Source organism: Scyliorhinus torazame, chromosome 2 (genome assembly GCF_047496885.1).
Source record: "Scyliorhinus torazame isolate Kashiwa2021f chromosome 2, sScyTor2.1, whole genome shotgun sequence".
Lineage (NCBI taxonomy): Eukaryota > Metazoa > Chordata > Chondrichthyes > Carcharhiniformes > Scyliorhinidae > Scyliorhinus > Scyliorhinus torazame.
Genome location: NC_092708.1, coordinates 170,009,082 through 170,026,932, shown reverse-complemented (window position 1 = coordinate 170,026,932; position 17,851 = coordinate 170,009,082). Strand labels below are relative to the sequence as shown.

Genomic DNA, 17,851 nt, shown 5'->3' with positions numbered 1-17,851 from the left:
GAACAATTAAAACAGCTTCATAGCAGAATGAAGAGAATCAGTGCCCTATCTAGAAACCTGAACAAGGGGATTGTGTCAGCAATGACGAGTTTTTTTCTAATTTGATTTTTGCTGATATACTCTGTTGAAACTATTAGAATAACAAAAGTATTCCCTACAGTGGTGTTTCAGTCCAGCGTATAAATATTGAGCTGTATGAAACAGTGCAATGTTCAGGTCGTTGTCTAACTGACTGTGACGCTCAAAATGGGCAAGGTAAGGTCAACTCTCATATTTTCCACATTTTCTGATAATGTTTGATAAACGTGTAAAATTACCAACTTGTTTGTGTCATTTTATTCCCCACAGATTATCTTTTACGAGGACAGGAACTTCCAGGGCCGGCACTATGAGTGCAGCAGTGACTGTGCTGACCTGTCCCCTTACTTCAGCCGCTGTAACTCCATCCGTGTTGAGAGTGACTGGTGGGTGGTGTATGAGAAACCCAATTACATGGGATACCAGTATGTTCTGAGCAGAGGAGAATATCCTGACTACCAGCGCTGGATGGGATTCAATGAATGTATCAGATCATGTCGCTCCTACCCACACGTAAGTAATAATGTCATGTTCATTATCAGTTTCAGATCATTTTCTGAAATGATTTATATTTGTTACCCATCAATAATTTACTGCTATTCCCTTCAATTTATTCCCAGCCACTTCATTAATTATGCTTTTTATATTAATTGAAGCATAATCAATCTCACTCCTTTTTCCTGCTATTAGTGTCAAATTCATATTTCTGTTATTCTGCTTTGTGCTATTTCAAATGTTTGAAATAAATTAAAATTCAGCAAGAAACATCCACAATTTGGAAGATAAAACTAAAAACCTTGGCTGCACGTGTTTTAAATTTGTCGCAAATTTACAATATGTACACAGAAAAAGCATGGTTTAAATGCTGCGGGATAGTTTATTGTGCTTGTGTGTGCTTCTCAAACTCCTGGTATATTCGACTGGATTTCTAGAGATAATTTTGCTCACATTGGCACGGAGAGTGCGGTGGGTGCATTGTGCCTAAGAACAGGCAGGTCTTCAATATTTTACTGAAAGGACCATTCGTCAATGAAATTATTAGCACTTTTCCCTGAAAGCTCTCGAGTGCATCAGTGATGTTTTGTAGAGAAGTGCCAAGGTTCAGCAGCAACAATCCAGATATAATTTCACTTAGGGGAAGAAATTCTCCGTAATCGGCGCGATGTCCGCCGACCGGCACCAAAAATGGCGCAAATCAGTTCGGCATCGCGCCGCCCCAAAGGTGCGGAATCTTCTGCATCTTGAGCGGCCGAGCCCTAACCTTGAGGGGCTAGGCCCGCGCCGGACTGATTTCCGCCCAGCCAGCTGGCGGGAAAGGCCTTTGGTGCCCCGCCAGCTGGCGCGGAAATGACATTTCTGGGCGGCGCATGCGCGGGAGCATCAGCGGCCGCTGACGGCATTCCCGCACATGCGCAGTGGAGGGGGTCTCTTCCTCCTCCGCCATGGTGGAGACCATGGCGAAGGCGGAAGGAAAAGAGTGCCCCCACGGCACAGGCCCGCCCGCGGATCGGTGGGCCCCGATCGCGGGCCAGGCCACCGTGGGGGCACCCCCCCGGGGCCAGATCGCCCCGCGCCCCCCTCCCCCCCCAGGACCCTGGAGCCCGCCCGCGCCGCCTTGTCCCGCCGGTAAGAGAGGTGGTTTAATCCACGCCGGCGGGACAGGCATTCCAGCAGCGGGACTTCGGCCCATCCGGGCCGGAGAATCGCCGGGGGGGGGGGCCACCAACCGGCGCGATGCGATTCCCGCCCCCGTCGAATCTCCGGTGCCGGAGAATTCGGCAACCGGCGGGGGTGGGATTCACGCCAGCCCCCGCCGATTCTCCGACCCGGCGGGGGGTCGGAGAATTCCGCCCTGATCTGCACAGGGTTGACTCACGATATACTCAAATGTTTTGTGTTTTATCTTTGTAAATTCTCAGCATTGTAGCAATTAAAGACATTCATTGAATGGCACATAATCTTTTTCCAAATGCTTTTTCAGTTCTACCTTCGCTATACATGTAGGCAGGCATATTTAGAACCATAAAATCAGAGAATGGTTACAACCCATCAAGGTCATGTGACTGTCTGCAAGACGAATGTGGCTCGTGCCTCTCCCTGTTCTTCGGTATTGGCCTACAAATTGCTCAATTCCTTTTTAAAAGCCACAATTAAATTGTCTTCACAATTATTTCAACACCTTTCCAGACTTTAAGCATTGTTGTGCAGAAATGTTTTGCTCATGACGCCCTTGGCTCTTTTGAGAACAATTTAAAATCTGTGCCCTCAACTATTCCACTGATGGGAACAATTTCTCCCTATCTACTCTGTCTGCACCCCTCTTAATTCTGAACACTTTATCAATTCTTTCTCAACCGCAGCTTCTACAGCCTAAGAATGCATAAAAAGTACTTCATCCCGGAACATTTCTTGCGAATCTTTTCTGCACCCTCTCCAAAGATTTCCTAAAAATATGAGGTGAGATTTTCTGGCTGTTCACGCCGGCAAAATTTTCCAGTCCGATCGACGGCGCACCCCTGCCATGGATTTCCTGGCAGTGTGGGATGGATTCATTGGGAAATCCCATTGGCAGCGGCGAGACCAGAAGCCTCCTACCACTGAGAAACATGCCACCGGTGGGCCAGAGAATCTCACCAGTGGTGTCCAGAATTGAACACAATTCTCCAATTGAAGCCAAAGCAGTGTTTATAAAGGTTCACCACAATTTCCTTGCTTTGTGTGCCATGATTTCTAATACCTCAAATCCTGTTTGCCTTTTAGCTGCTTGCTCAACCCGCTGAGTGCTTCTACAATTCGTACTCATAAACTTCCAAATCAGCTCCTGCAGCTCCTTTAGAATTATGAAATGAAATGAAAATGAAATGAAGTGAAAAATGAAATGAAATGAAATGAAAAATGAAAATTGCTTATTGTCACAAGTAGGCTTCAAATGAAGTTACTGTGAAAAGCCGCTAGTTGCCACATTCCCGGTGCCTGTTCGGGGAGGCTGGGATGCGCTGCTGGCCTGCCTTGGTCTGCTTTCAAAGTCAGCGATTTAGCCCAGTGTGCTAAACCAGTCCCTGTAGGGGCTGATTTATTCCCTTAGGTTTATGTTGCCTTCCACACTCTTCCATCCACAGTTTATGACTTTCATTTCTCTGCATTAAATTTCATATGCCACATGTCCACCCTTGTCACCTGCCCACGTCCTCTTACGGCCATCACTATTGTCCTCACAGTTTACTATACTTGCAAGCTTTGGATCATGTGCCCCATAAACCCAAGCCCAATTCATTAATATATGTCGAGTAAAGTAGTGGTTCATATTTCTTCTTCTAAAGTGCTGTAATCTTCAATACATATCATACACTTATGTATCATATTTATATATTGTGCTACTACATAAGGACTGATTTATATTTTATATTACAGTCTAGGGGTGGCTCCTATAAAATGAGGATTTACGAGAGGCCGGACTTTGGAGGACAGATGATGGAATTCATGGATGACTGTCCATCTGTCTACGATCGTTTCCGTTACCGTGACATCCACTCCTGCCAAGTGATGGATGGTTACTGGATCTTCTATGAACATCCCAACTACAGAGGCCAACAGTACTTCCTGAGACCCGGTGAATACAGGAGATACAGTGACTGGGGCGGCTTCAACTCAACTATCGGATCTTTCAGGCGAATGAGGGATTTCTAATTGTTTGTTGTTTTCTCACGCTGAAATATTGCGAAACATAATAAAGGTGCTATCAGCAGAACTGATTTTTCATTGCATTGTGTTTTTGTGTCTCTGACACTCCAGATTTTATAATCTTGAGACTGCAAGAATTGAGAAAAAGGTATTTCCCATAAAATGAGAAATAGATAACATCAGGATATTCTGCAACAGTGACTATTCATTCTGACAGCTGTTCAGATAGACAATGGGTATGGCATTTTGGGTTCCTTTTCACAAACTCGCCAATCTCGCACACAGAACTGATAAGCTATAAGTAGGTTTGATTTATACTTTTGAGTAAAACAAAATGGGTCAAATCATCAATTTTTAAAAAATCAACAAGCTAAACCATTAAATGAATGAGGAGGGGCAGGGGCAAAGCTCCAACTGATAAATATACTTTAAATACATATTACAGGACAGCTCAACAGACTCTGGTAATTCAACAACCGGTGCTCACAGCAGCAGCAGAAATCCCGACACTGCTAACTGGCTGCCACTCACATGCTGCTTTGTAACCTGTTTCTTTGATGATTCATTTATTCTCTTCAAATGATATAGAATTTACAGTGCAGAAGGAGGCCATTCAGCCCATCGAGTCTGCTCTTGGAAAGAGCACCCTACCCAAGGTCCACACCTCCACCCTAACCCCATAACCCAGTAACCCCACCCAACACTAAGGACAATTTTGGACACTAGGGGCAATTTAGCATGGTCAATCCACCTAACCTGCACATCTTTGGACTGTGAGAGGAAACCAGAGCACCCGGAGGAAACCCACGCACACACGGGGAGAATGTGCAGACTCCGCACAGACAGTGACCCAAGCCGGGAACCGAACCTGGGACCCTGGAGCTGTTAAGCAATTGTGCTATCCACAATGCTACCGTGCTGCAGTGATGTCACAAGGAACAAGTGATATCAATAGAAAACTAGTGATGGCCAACTGGAATATTGGAAAATTTTAATCGGACCACAAATAGAATTTTAAAAATGCTTATAGATTAATTGTGATTTATTTCTTCATGAAGGTATATTTGTATGCGTGGCATAATGACTGATTTTAAAAGATAAACAATTTAGTTATAAAATCATATAAATCCCACATCTTCCATTTATTTTGATGTTAACAGGCAGAAACTATTTGATTTCTGCATTATTTTGTCAATGTTTGTCGGTTATTTTGAAACAGCTAGCCTATTAGTAAGTCATGAGGTGAGAGTGACTGCCCTTGATATCAAGGCAGCATTTGATTGAGTGTGGAATTAAGGAGCCTGGGGAAAACTGGAGTCAATTGGAATCAGGGTGGAAACTCTCCACTGGTTGGTATCATACCCGACACAAAGGCAGATGGTTGCGATTGTCAGAGGTCAATCATCTCAGTCCCAGGACATCACTGCAGGGGTCCTCAGGCTAGAGTCCTAGGACCAACCATCTTCAGCTGTTTCATAAATGACCTTCCTTCCAATATGGGGAGATGTGGGGATGTTCGTTGACATTTACACAATGTTCTGCACCATTTGCACCTCCTCAGCCACTGAAAGAGCCCATGTGTAAATGCACCAAGATCTAGACAATATTCAGGCTTGGGCTGACAAGTGACAAGTAAAATTCACGCCACACAAATACCAGGCAATGACCATCTCCACTAAAAAAGAATCTAACCATTGCCCCTTAACATTCAATGGCATTACCATCACTAAATTCCCCACTATCTGTGGTGATCTCTGTAGGTGCATGCACACAAGGGGTGAATGGGTAGATAGCAGCACCACATGATCACCAGAGGGCTGAACCAACAGGGGTATAAAGGGCAGCCACACGGGGTCTCTGTCTCTCTCTCGGGTGTGCTGTGAACAGGGAAACATCAGAATCACATAGATAGTTAGTGGAGTTACATTTAGTTACAATTGTTAAATCTCGTTATCCAATTCCCAGTTCCCATGTTAAGGTAAAGAACTCACGCATTAATAGTTATAGTTACTCAATAAACCTTTGTTGTTACTGGACGAGTTTGAGTCTTCTTCAACAAGATTCAGAGGACCTCACCATCAGCCAAGGATTGAGTAACACGTGTTATCGACCACGCAGGTAACACTACATGTTACCACGGAGTGTGTTGGCCTTAACAATGAAAATAGAATCTAGCTAGCTTAGGTTCGACAGACAAGAGAGAAAAAAAAAAAATCTGGATAAGATATTCGGCCAAGGAAGGCATCGCTACATTCGGATCTCTCGGGCACAAACCGGTAAGATGGAATCACTTCCAGAACACCTCAGAACCTCTGGTAATCCCCAGTATAATTGGAAGATTTTCCTGCAACAATTTAATTTGTTTCTGGAAATAAAGGACATGACCGCTGCGCCATATTTTTAAAAATTGCATGCCTCTTAGTTGCCGCAGAGAAACCGGCCATGGAGATATATAACTCATTTACCTATGCCGAAGGGGAGGACAAGAATAAGTGGGTCACAATTATAAAAAAATTCGACACCCACTGCAAATCGGAGTGAATGAAACATTTGAACGCTTCAAGTTCACCAGGCGTATACAAAGACCAGGAGAATCATTCAGCAGCTTTCTCACTGACTTAAAGCTGCTGGCCCAATCCTGTAATTATGAGACCCTCCGTGACTCCCTCATTAGAGACCAAATTGTCAGTCGCATTTCTGATGAGGGACTCAGAAAATCTCTCCTTAGGCACAAAAATCTTGATCTTGAAATGGCTACATAACTATGTTCTGCTCATTAAATCACTGAAGCACAATATCAACAGTTTACTTACCGGGACCAAGGCCTCCACCACGAGGTTGGAGCAGTCAAAATGGTGGCCCGGGCTCTTCCACCGGCATTCCCGCGCGTGCGAATCTGCAAGTGGCCCACACACATGCGCAGTTCGCACGGAGACTGGAACCGGCTGAGAACGCTACTGCGCATGCGCGAGCGTGCCAGGATGGCATGTCATAACTGTGGACACGCCCACTTAAAAGGGCAATGCCCAGCTTATGGCAAACAGTGCCTGAGGTGTGGAAAGTACAACCACTATGCCTTCAAATGTCGAGCTGTGCTACAGATGACTTCCACGGGACAACAGCTAAGACCCTGCGACGTTCGGAACGTGACATCTATGGACTGCCAACCAATATTCAGTGATTACCTGTCCGAAAACAATGACCTAGCCTATGATGACTCCTGCCGTGTGACCACGGTCACAGTCGCAGAGGAACCTTACATCACCATGCCTCATCCAAAATGCCCGAAAGTGAACAAAAAGGGGTTTAAAGTCTCAAAACAAAAAATTATTTTCCCCAGCGACAGAATGAAGCTTGAGCCTCCACTTACAGTTAAAGATCACTGCCGCAGCACCCTGAAACATACTATTTGCAACACCCAAAGAGAAGAGCACAATGACAAATCCATAGCAAAAGATTTGTTCATTGACGATGAATACTCAGGGAATGAGTTCCTCATTGGATGAATAGAGCACCATAACACATCCTTGACAAGAAGCGATGATTTGCTCGCTGACGAATGCCACTCAGTCATGGATCAGTTCTCCAGATCTGATGGTCATTGCAGCAGCAACATGGGTGCCAAGTCCCATACGAGTCTCATGGTGGGAGAATCCAGTACCATGACGACATGGCAGCTCGTCGACAAAATGGATGACAACCATATGTCATATATCCTAGCAGAAAGTGACGCCACGCAGAGAGCACAGATTGACTCCACTGAGGGAGTGATACCGGCCTCCATAGCGAGCTCGTTGACAGGCTCCAGAATGGCCAGAAGTGACGACTCCGGAGCGACAGCCGTGAACGAGGAAGACTATGACGGTCTATCTGCCTTGTATGAGCAGCCAGCAGCAGACATTAAATGTCTACCCACTGATGATCAAAGCAGTGAACAAAACCACAACAACAACAACAACAGGTCTCATGATTTTGTGTCTGCGCCGCAGCAATCACCCAACCCAGCTTGCAAAAACGATGACATACGGGGTTAACACTGCAAGCACAAAAGAAAGTCCGCTACTAACGTCAACTTACTTCAACCATTCCGTCTCATGATGTCCTCACGGACACACATAAACACTGACGGTCATAACGACATGGCGACATCAACACTGCCACCTCAACGACAGGCGAAAGGATCAACCCACCTGATCAAACGCATACAGTCTGGACTCACAAAGTTTTTCGTTAGAATTGGACTTTTTAAACGTTGATTGACTTTGTACAGTCATTAATACCATCCCATTCTGCACACAGCGTTACTTGTTTTATCTGTTCCCAGTTGACTTAATTCATCATATTTGTTTAGTTTTCGTTACACCATACAGAAAACCTGTAGCACATTAAAAAGGGGGAGATGTGGTGATCTCTGTAGGTGCATGCACACAAGGGGTTAATGGGTAGATAGCAGCACCACATGATCACCAGAGGGCTGGACCAACAGGTGTATAAAGGGCAGCCACACGGGGTCTCTTCCTCTCTCTCGGGTGCTGTGAACAGGGAAACATCAGAATCACATAGATAGTTAGTGGAGTTACATTTAGTTACAATTGTTAAATCTTGTTATCCAATTCCTAGTTCCCATGTTAAGGTGAAGAACTCACGCATTAATAGTTATAGTTACTCAATAAACCTTTGTTGTTACTGCACGAGTTCGAGTCTTCTTCAACAAGATTCAGAGGACCTCACCATCAGCCAAGGATTGAGTAACACGTGTTATCGACCACACAGGTAACACTACACTATCAACATCCTGGGCTTTGCCACTGATCAGAAACTGAACTGGACGAGCCATATAAATACTGTGGGGACAAGAGCAGGCTAGAGACTAGAAACCCTGCAGCGACTGACTCACCTCCAGACTCCCCAAAGACTATATACCATCCACAAGGAACAAATCAGGAATGTAATGGAATACTGTCCACTTGCCTGGATAAGTGCAGCTCTAACAACATACCAAAAGCTGGACTCCTTTGTGCCATCTTCCTGACTGGAATGAGAGTGTGTGTTGAGTGGAGAGCTTATAAGCAGCTCCAGATCGTCAGGCTCTCCAGCACCAATTCTGGCCCCATTGAATCAGATGCCAGTGGGAATAGGAATTGTTCTCAATTCACGTGGGCAGAGTATTGGCCCATTTTCATGTCCTGATTCTCTAAATGAATAATGCCCGAACAGAAACGCAAATTGCACGATATTTACTTCCTGTGAGATCACTAATTCTCCCAAAAAGAGAATCCAGCCTATTGTTTGCTATGCAATTGCTCATTCTCATTGTGTATCTATGTGCGCAAGCTTCCGAGGGTGCCAAGCTGTACTTGGTGATGAATTTATGTTAAACACTGGTATTACTGAAAAATTAGGCCAATTCATTCACATTAGACAAGTCAAAAATGCGTGTCTCGGCTTTTCTCTAGCTCCTGTCACTCGGTGCTCTAGAAAGTTAATCTCGACCACCATAAATGTGCATTTGTTCTTAGAACATAGAACATAGAACACAGAAAATTACAGCACAGAACAGGCCCTTCGGCCCACGATGTTGTGCCGAACCTTTGTCCCAGATTAATCATAGATTATCATAGAATTTACAGTGCAGAAGGAGGCCATTCGGCCCATCGAGTCTGCACCGGCTCTTGGAAAGAGCACCCTACCCAAGGTCAACACCTCCACCCTATCCCCATAACCCAATAACCCCACCCAACACTAAGGGCAATTTAGGACACTAAGGGCAATTTATCACATCCATTCCACCTAACCTGCACATCTTTGGACTGTGGAAGGAAACCGGAGCAGCCGGAGGAAACCCACGCACACACGGGGAGGATGTGCAGACTCCACACAGACAGTGACCCAAGCCGGAATCAAACCTGAGACCCTAGAGCTGTGAAGCAATTGTGCTATCCACAATGCTACCGTGCTGCACTTCAGAACAAATTAATCGCCACTATATCATTCTACCGTAATCCATGTACCTATCCAATAGCTGCTTGAAGGTCCCTAATGTTTCCGACTTAACTACTTCCACAGGCAGTGCATTCCATGCCCCCACTACTCTCTGACATCCCCCCTATATCTTCCACCATTCACCTTAAATTGATGTCCCCTTGTAATGGTTTGTTCCACCGGGAAAAAAGTCTCTGACTGTCTACTCTATCTATTCCCCTGTTCATCTTTTAAATATCTATCAAGTCACCCCTCATCCTTCTCCGTTCTAATGAGAAAACCTTTCCTTGTAAGACCTACTCTCCATTCCAGGCAACATCCTGGTAAATCTCCTTTGCACCTTTTCCAAAGCTCCCACATCCTTCCTAAAATGAGGCGACCAGAACTGTACACAGTAGTCCAAATGTGGCCTTACCAAGGTTTTGTACAGCTGCATCATCACCTCACGGCTCTTAAATTCAATCCCTCTGTTAATGAACGCCATAGGCGTTCTTCACAGTTCTATCCACTTGAGTTGCAACTTTCAAAGATGTATGAACATAGACCCCAAGATCCCTCTGCTCCTCCACATTGCCAAGAAACCCACTATTAACCCTGTGTTCCGCATTCATATTTGTCCTTCCAAAATGGACAACCTCACACTTTTCAGGGTTAAACTCCATCAGCCACTTCTCAGCCCAGCTCTGCATCTCTGTAGTTTAGAAATGCAGCGCTCACAACTTCCCTGGAGAGGCATCTTTCTTATCTTCAAATCATGCTTACAATTTACGGTTTGTATTCAGGCCTCTGTAGTTTCAGGAACACAGCCCTCACAGGCTTTCTGGAGACAGGGGGCGTCATTCTCCGACCCCCCGCCAGGTCGGAGAATGGCCGTTGGCCGCCGTGAATCCCGCCCCCGCCCCCGCCGAAGTCTCCGAGGGGAGAAAAGTCGGCGGGGCGTTAATGGCGCCGCTGCCGCGGAGAATGTCACGGGTCTGCGCAAGGCAGCCGATTTTCGGCCTGCCGATATTCTCCCTTCCGGATGGGCCGAAGTCCCGTCGACGTGATGACCGTTCACGTCGACGTCAATCAAACCTCCTTTTCATCGGCGTGACCCGGTGCTCCAGGCTCACGCCGACCAGCGAGGAGGTGAGTGACGGCCTGGGGGGTTGGCTCTGGGCAGGAAATGGCGTGGCCGCAGACTGATTGCCTGAGGAGAGGTGTGTCTCGGCTTGTGTGTGTGTGCGGCGGGGGGGGGGGGGGGGGGGGAGGGGGGGTGGTTAGAGTAGGCTGGGCTCCGGGGGAGTGCCGGGAGGGGGTCCGTGCCGGGGTGGAGGTTGGGGGTTGGGGAGGGGGTCCGTGCCGGGGTGGAGGTTGGGGGGGGTCCGTGCCGGGGTGGAGGTTGGGGGTTGTGGAGGGGGTCCGTGCCGGGGTGGAGGTTGGGGGGGGGGGTCCGTGCTGGGGTGGAGGTTGGGGGTTGTGGAGGGGGTCCGTGCCGGGGTGGAGGTTGGGGGGGGCTCCGTGCCGGGGTGGAGGTTGGGGAGGGGGTCCGTGCCGGGGTGGAGGTTGGGGGGGGGGGGGTCCGTGCTGGGGTGGAGGTTGGGGGGGGGTCCGTGCTGGGGTGGAGGTTGGGGGTTGGGGAGGGGGTCCGTGCCGGGGTGGAGGTTGGGGGGGGGTCCGTGCTGGGGTGGAGGTTGGGGGTTGGGGAGGGGGTCCGTGCCGGGGTGGAGGTTGGGGGGGGTCCGTGCTGGGGTGGAGGTTGGGGGTTGGGGAGGGGGTCCGTGCCGGGGTGGAGGTTGGGGGTTGGGGAGGGGGTCCGTGCCGGGGTGGAGGTTGGGGGGGGTCCGTGCTGGGGTGGAGGTTGGGGGTTGGGGAGGGGGTCCGTGCCGGGGTGGAGGTTGGGGGGGGGGTCCGTGCCGGGGTGGAGGTTGGGGGTTGTGGAGGGGGTCCGTGCCGGGGTGGAGGTTGGGGGGGGGGTCCGTGCCGGGGTGGAGGTTGGGGGGGGGTCCGTGCTGGGGTGGAGGTTGGGGGTTGGGGAGGGGGTCCGTACCGGGGTGGAGGTTGGGGGGGGGGTCCGTGCTGGGGTGGAGGTTGGGGGTTGGGGAGGGGGTCCGTGCCGGGGTGGAGGTTGGGGGTTGGGGAGGGGGTCCGTGCCGGGGTGGAGGTTGGGGGGGGGTCCGTGCTGGGGTGGAGGTTGGGGGTTGGGGAGGGGGTCCGTGCCGGGGTGGAGGTTGGGGGTTGGGGAGGGGGTCCGTGCCGGGGTGGAGGTTGGGGGGGGTCCGTGCTGGGGTGGAGGTTGGGGGTTGGGGAGGGGGTCCGTGCCGGGGTGGAGGTTGGGGGGGGGGTCCGTGCCGGGGTGGAGGTTGGGGGTTGTGGAGGGGGTCCGTGCCGGGGTGGAGGTTGGGGGGGGGGTCCGTGCTGGGGTGGAGGTTGGGGCGGGGGGGGGTCCGTGCCGGGGTGGGTGATGGGAGGGCAAATGAGTTGGTCCACCTGGCCAGGTGCCAGCCTCCAACAGTTGGACCCATGCGGTCCATGCCACCTGGCTGGGGGGAAGAGGGGATATGGGCAATGATGACATGTCGTCGTTCCCCTCCCCCCCACCAGGTCGTCATGTTTTCAGATCATCCAGCGATGTTGGCCGCCGTGGTGGCAGCCGCTCATGTCTATGTTGCCCTGGATGAGGAGGAGGAGGAGGAGGAGGAGGAGGAGGAGCGTGCCAGAGAGGCGGCGCAGGCTGCCGCAGAGGGGCAGGCGGCAGCCGCCCAGGCTGGAGGGACACCTGACCGACAGGACGAGGAGGGGGAGGAGGACGTCGCGGCCCCACGGCAACGGAGGCACCCGAGGGCGCCCCGTGTGTACCGGCCCCGGCAGTCATACCAGGACCTCACGGACCGGGAATGCAGGAGGAGACTCCGGATGAGCCGGGAAACCGTGGCACACATCTGCCACCTGCTGGCACACCTGTCACCGCGTGGCACTGGCGGGGGACACCCTCTCCCCGTGTCCGTCAAGGTTACGGTGGCCCTGAACTTTTATGCAACGGGGTCATTCCAGGCACCGAGTGGGGACCTGTCCGGCATATCGCAGACATCGGTGCATCGGTGCATCCGGGCAGTGACAGATGCCCTTTATGCCATGGCGCACCGCTACATCCGCTTCCCCGTGGACCGGGCCAGCCAAGATGCCCGGGCCGTGGGCTTCTCTGCCATTGCCGGGTTTCCCATGGTCCAGGGCGCGATCGATGGGATGCACGTCGCCGTGCGGCCACCTGCAGATAACAGGGCCGTGTTCACTAATAGGAAGGGGACCTATTCGATGAACGTACAGGTGGTCTGCGACCACCGCATGATGATCCTGCACGTCTGCGCCCGTTACCCAGGCAGTGTACACGACTCATTCGTGTTGTCGCGGACATCCATCCCCGGCATGTACGAGGGACGCCATCCCCGGCTGAGGGGCTGGTTGCTGGGCGACAGGGGCTACCCATTGCGATCGTGGCTGATGACGCCTATACGGAGGCCACGCAATGAGGCGGAGAACCGCTACAATGATGCCCATGTAGCGACAAGGGGAGTGATCGAGAGGTGCTTTGGCGTGCTGAAGATGCGTTTCAGGTGCCTGGACCTCTCTGGGGGCGCCCTCCAGTATCGGTCAGATAGGGTCGGCCGCATCATTGTGGTGTGCTGCGTCCTGCACAACATAGCCCAGCAGAGGGGCGATGTGCCGCAGGCAGAGGAGGGCGGAGTGGAGGAGCAGCAGGAAGAGGCCCAGTCCTCCCCAGATGAGGGGGATGGGGGCAATGGTCAGGGCAGACGGGGTAGACACAGGCGGGTGGCTGTCCACCGTTACCGGCTGGCCCAGCGGGCACGGGACAGACTGATAGACGCCCGCTTCACTGACTAGATGGGCGTGGGAATCGGGTAGTATGGCCACAGACCGCACACCATGACAACAGCCGACCACCCACACCCCCCACCCATCCATCCACCCAGCACCATCACCCCCCTCCCCAACCCCACACACCCCACCCGCATGCACACCACCCCCCCACTCCCAATTGCCGATCCACCAGCGGCACAACGGGCCGGGCTCACCCAGTTGCGGGTGGACGCGTGTCTATCGCAGGCCATGGAGAATGATGACAGCCCGCCTCCGATGAGCTCCTGGCTCTACATCGTTGGACTATGTCTGACCCATGGCCACAGTACCACCATCCACCCGGACCATCCCTGCATGCGGCTGTGACACTGCAGCGCACGGTCCCGTCCTCTGCCCGGGGGATGTTGATGGCGGCCCAGGGGGAAGGGGGCAGACTCACCTGGGGCTGAGGTAAGACCACCCCTCACACACACACTTGCGCTCAACGTACATGACACCCCCGCACACTTTGGACAGAGCACAAAGGCAGCTTCGGTAGGTGTAACATTGACTTTAATAACCAAAGGAGTTCATGCACGTGCCCTTGCGCCTAAAACTCATCTGTGCCCTGCACCCGAGCCAACTTACTCAGTGTCTAATTGTTTGGCCTTACGGGCCCTTTGACTACGTCTACGTGGTTCCCCAGACGGTACAGCAGAACTGGAGGTGGACTCCTGTGATTCCTGCCCTCTGACACTGGATCCCTTTGGCGGCCGTTTCCTGGGGCGTCCTGGCCTAGATGGGCCAGGCTGCGGCCCGGGCGACTGGGATGGCGAGCTGCCAGCCTGTCCTGCCCGTTGCCCACCCGATGCACCTGGGACGGAAGGGGGGGAGTCCGAGGTGTCGCGTTGTACCGGGACCTCCCCTACAGATAGAGCCGGGACGGACCACACCACCTCCTCCTCCCTCGGGGTGCCCGATGGCCCCCAGGCCTCTACATGGGTGGGGGATGCGAACGGACTGGCCATCCGACGCGCCCCCGACATCTGGCGCTGCCAGTCCTGGAGGCCCGTGCTGGTATCGACAGGGGTCTGCAGGTTTGCAGCCATGGAGCCCAGGGGGTTGTCGAACCCTGTCTGCGACAGTGCGACACCAGCTCGCACATGGCCACTGGCGCCGATGCCCTCAGCGATGGCCTGCTGAGACTGGGCCATGGCCTGCAGAGACTGGGCCATGGCCTGCAGAGACTGGGCTATGGCGTTGAGCGCCTCTGCCATCTGGCGCTGGCACTGGCTCATGGCCTCCTGTGCGAGGGCAGCCATTTCCTGGGCCACAGACGCCGCCTGCACGGAAGGCCCCAGGCCTCGCAAACCGTTCCCCATGTCTGACACCGTCGCACCCATTGCCTCCACCGCGGACGCCACCTGTGCGGTGTCAGCCTGGGTGGCACGCATGACCGGGACCACTCCCAGCTCCTGGACGCGGGTGGACTCCTCCACCTGCGACCGCAGCCGCCGCAAGCCACCCGTCACCCTATTCGCTCGTCTCCGTGTCGGTGGTTGCATCGGATCTATGTGTGGGTGTGGTAACTGCAGGAACCCGGGATCCATCTGGGCGGCAGATGTTCGCTTGGCCTGGGCTGCCCTCCGACCGCCCGGTCCCTCTGCTGCTCCTACCTCCACCTGCTGTACCGGGACGGCTGTGTTGTGCGCACCAGTGAGTGTACCAGACGCCTCATCACTAAAGTGCCCAACCGTGGTGAGTGTTTCTGCGATGGTGGAGGGTGTTGGTGACAGCAGTGGCGTTGTGTCGTGCTCTTCGTCCCACTCTGAGTCCATGGCACTTTGGGGTGGGGGTTCGTCTCCACCCATCCACTCTGAGTCACTGTCCGGTATTTCGTCTTCCCGGGTAGGGGTGTCCTGGGTAGTGCTGTCCCGGGTAGTGCTGTCCCGGGTAGGGGTGTCCTGGGTAGTGGTGTCCCGGGTAGGGGTGTCCTGGATAGTGGTGTCCTGGGTAGTGGTGTCCTGGCTCGGATGTGACGGGGGCCTGTGGCTGCCCCCCTCATCGCTGGGTGGTCGCTCCCGCACGTGACGGGGGTGTCGTCTCCCTGTTGCTCCAGGTCTCTCCGTCTCCCGTGGTCTCCGAGGGGCATCCTGCGGGCGTCGCATGCTGGAGGGTTCGGGTCTCTCCGTCTCCCGTGGTCTCCGAGGGGCATCCTGCGGGCGTCGCATGCTGGAGGGTTCGGGTCTCTCCGTCTCCCGTGGTCTCCGAGGGGCATCCTGCGGGCGTCGCATGCTGGAGGGTTCGGGTCTCTCCGTCTCCCGTGGTCTCCGAGGGGCATCCTGCGGGCGTCGCATGCTGGAGGGTTCGGGTCTCTCCGTCTCCCGTGGTCTCCGAGGGGCATCCTGCGGGCGTCGCATGCTGGAGGGTGCGGGTCTCTCCGTCTCCCGTGGTCTCCGAGGGGCATCCTGCGGGCGTCGCATGCTGGAGGGTGCGGGTCTCTCCGTCTCCCGTGGTCTCCGAGGGGCATCCTGCGGGCGTCGCATGCTGGAGGGTGCGGGTCTCTCCGTCTCCCGTGGTCTCGGAGGGGCATCCTGCGGGCGTCGCATGCTGGAGGGTGCGGGTCTCTCCGTCTCCCGTGGTCTCGGAGGGGCATCCTGCGGGCGTCGCATGCTGGAGGGTGCGGGTCTCTCCGTCTCCCGTGGTCTCGGAGGGGCATCCTGCGGGCGGTCTGCATCTGCGGGGATGGGTGCCTGGACGTTTGGTCCTGCGATACACAATGAAGCATGCATGGTTAGACATCAGGCAGTGATCAGGTGATACGGGAGAGGGGGATATAGGGGAGGGGGGATATGGGGACGGGCTGTTGGTGGCTCATTTGCTCGTGGGGCCCCGACCTCTGCATCAGCAACCTCCCGGTCGTCAGGTCCGCCAGCCAGTTCCAGGGCCCTTTCCTCGTGTACGGTCAGTGGCCTCTCATCAGCGGGCCCTCCTCCAGTCCTCACATGCTCCCTATTGTTGTGTGCGCGCTTCTCCTGCGGGGGGGGGGGTGGTGGCAGGGGTAAAAGGCAACAGTGTTAGGCAGGTATATGAATGCACGCCATCGGTTGCGCGTGCATTGCAGAGGTTAAGGTTAGGGCTGGATTCACTTGGGGATATGGGGGATATGGGGGAGGGGGGATATGGGGGAGGGGGGATATGGGGATATGGGGGAGGGGGGATATGGGGGATATGGGGGAGGGGGGATATGGGGGATATGGGGGAGGGGGGATATGGGGGATATGGGGGAGGGGGGAATATGGGGGATATGTGGGAGGGGGGATATGGGGGAGGGGGGATATGGGGAATATGGGGGAGGGGGGATATGGGGGAGGGGGGATATGGGGGAGGGGGGGATATGGGGAATATGGGGGAGGGGGATATGGGGGAGGGGGGATATGGGGGAGGTGGGGATATGGGGGAGGGGGGATATGGGGGATATGGGGGATATGGGGGAGGGGGGAATATGGGGGATATGGTGGAGGGGGATATGGGGGAGGGGGGATATGGGGGATATGGGGGAGGGGGGATATGTGGGAGGGGGGATATGGGGGAGGGGGGGATATGGGGAATATGGGGAGGGGGATATGGGGGAGGGGGGATATGGGGGAGGGGGGATATGGGGGAGGGGGGGATATGGGGGAGGGGGGATATGGGGGATATGGGGGATATGGGGGAGGGGGGGATATGGGGAGGGGGGATATGGGGGAGGGGGGATATGGGGGAGGGGGGGATTTGGGGGAGAGGGGATATGGGGGATATGGGGGATGGGGGATATGGGGGAGGGGGGGATATGGGGGAGGGGGGATATGGGGGATATGGGGGAGGGGGGATATGGGGATATGGGGGAGGGGGGAATATGGGGGATATGGTGGAGGGGGGATATGGGGTAGGGGGGATATGGGGGATATGGGGGAGGGGGGATATGGGGGAGGGGGGATATGGGGGAGGGGGATATGGGGGATATGGGGGAGGGGGGATATGGGGGAGGGGGGGATATGGGGAATATGGGGGAGGGGGGATATGGGGGAGGGGGGATATGGGGGAGGGGGGGATATGGGGAGGGGGATATGGGGGATATGGGGGATATGGGGGAGGGGGGAATATGGGGGATATGGTGGAGGGGGGATATGGGGGAGGGGGGATATGGGGGATATGGGGGAGGGGGGATATGTGGGAGGGGGGATATGGGGGAGGGGGGGATATGGGGAATATGGGGGAGGGGAGATATGGG

The 17,851-nt window shown here is 53.8% G+C and overlaps 1 protein-coding gene across 1 annotated transcript; it reads left to right on the top strand.

Annotated features, from left to right (window-relative positions):
• Nucleotides 1-246: 246 nt before the first annotated feature.
• Nucleotides 247-3,835, top strand: LOC140406884 (gamma-crystallin S-1). Its single transcript, XM_072494754.1, has 3 exons — nt 247-255; nt 349-591; nt 3,490-3,835. Exons 1-3 carry the CDS (start codon nt 247-249, stop codon nt 3,763-3,765), a joined length of 528 nt encoding a protein of 175 aa, XP_072350855.1. The 3' UTR covers nt 3,766-3,835.
• Nucleotides 3,836-17,851: the final 14,016 nt, after the last annotated feature.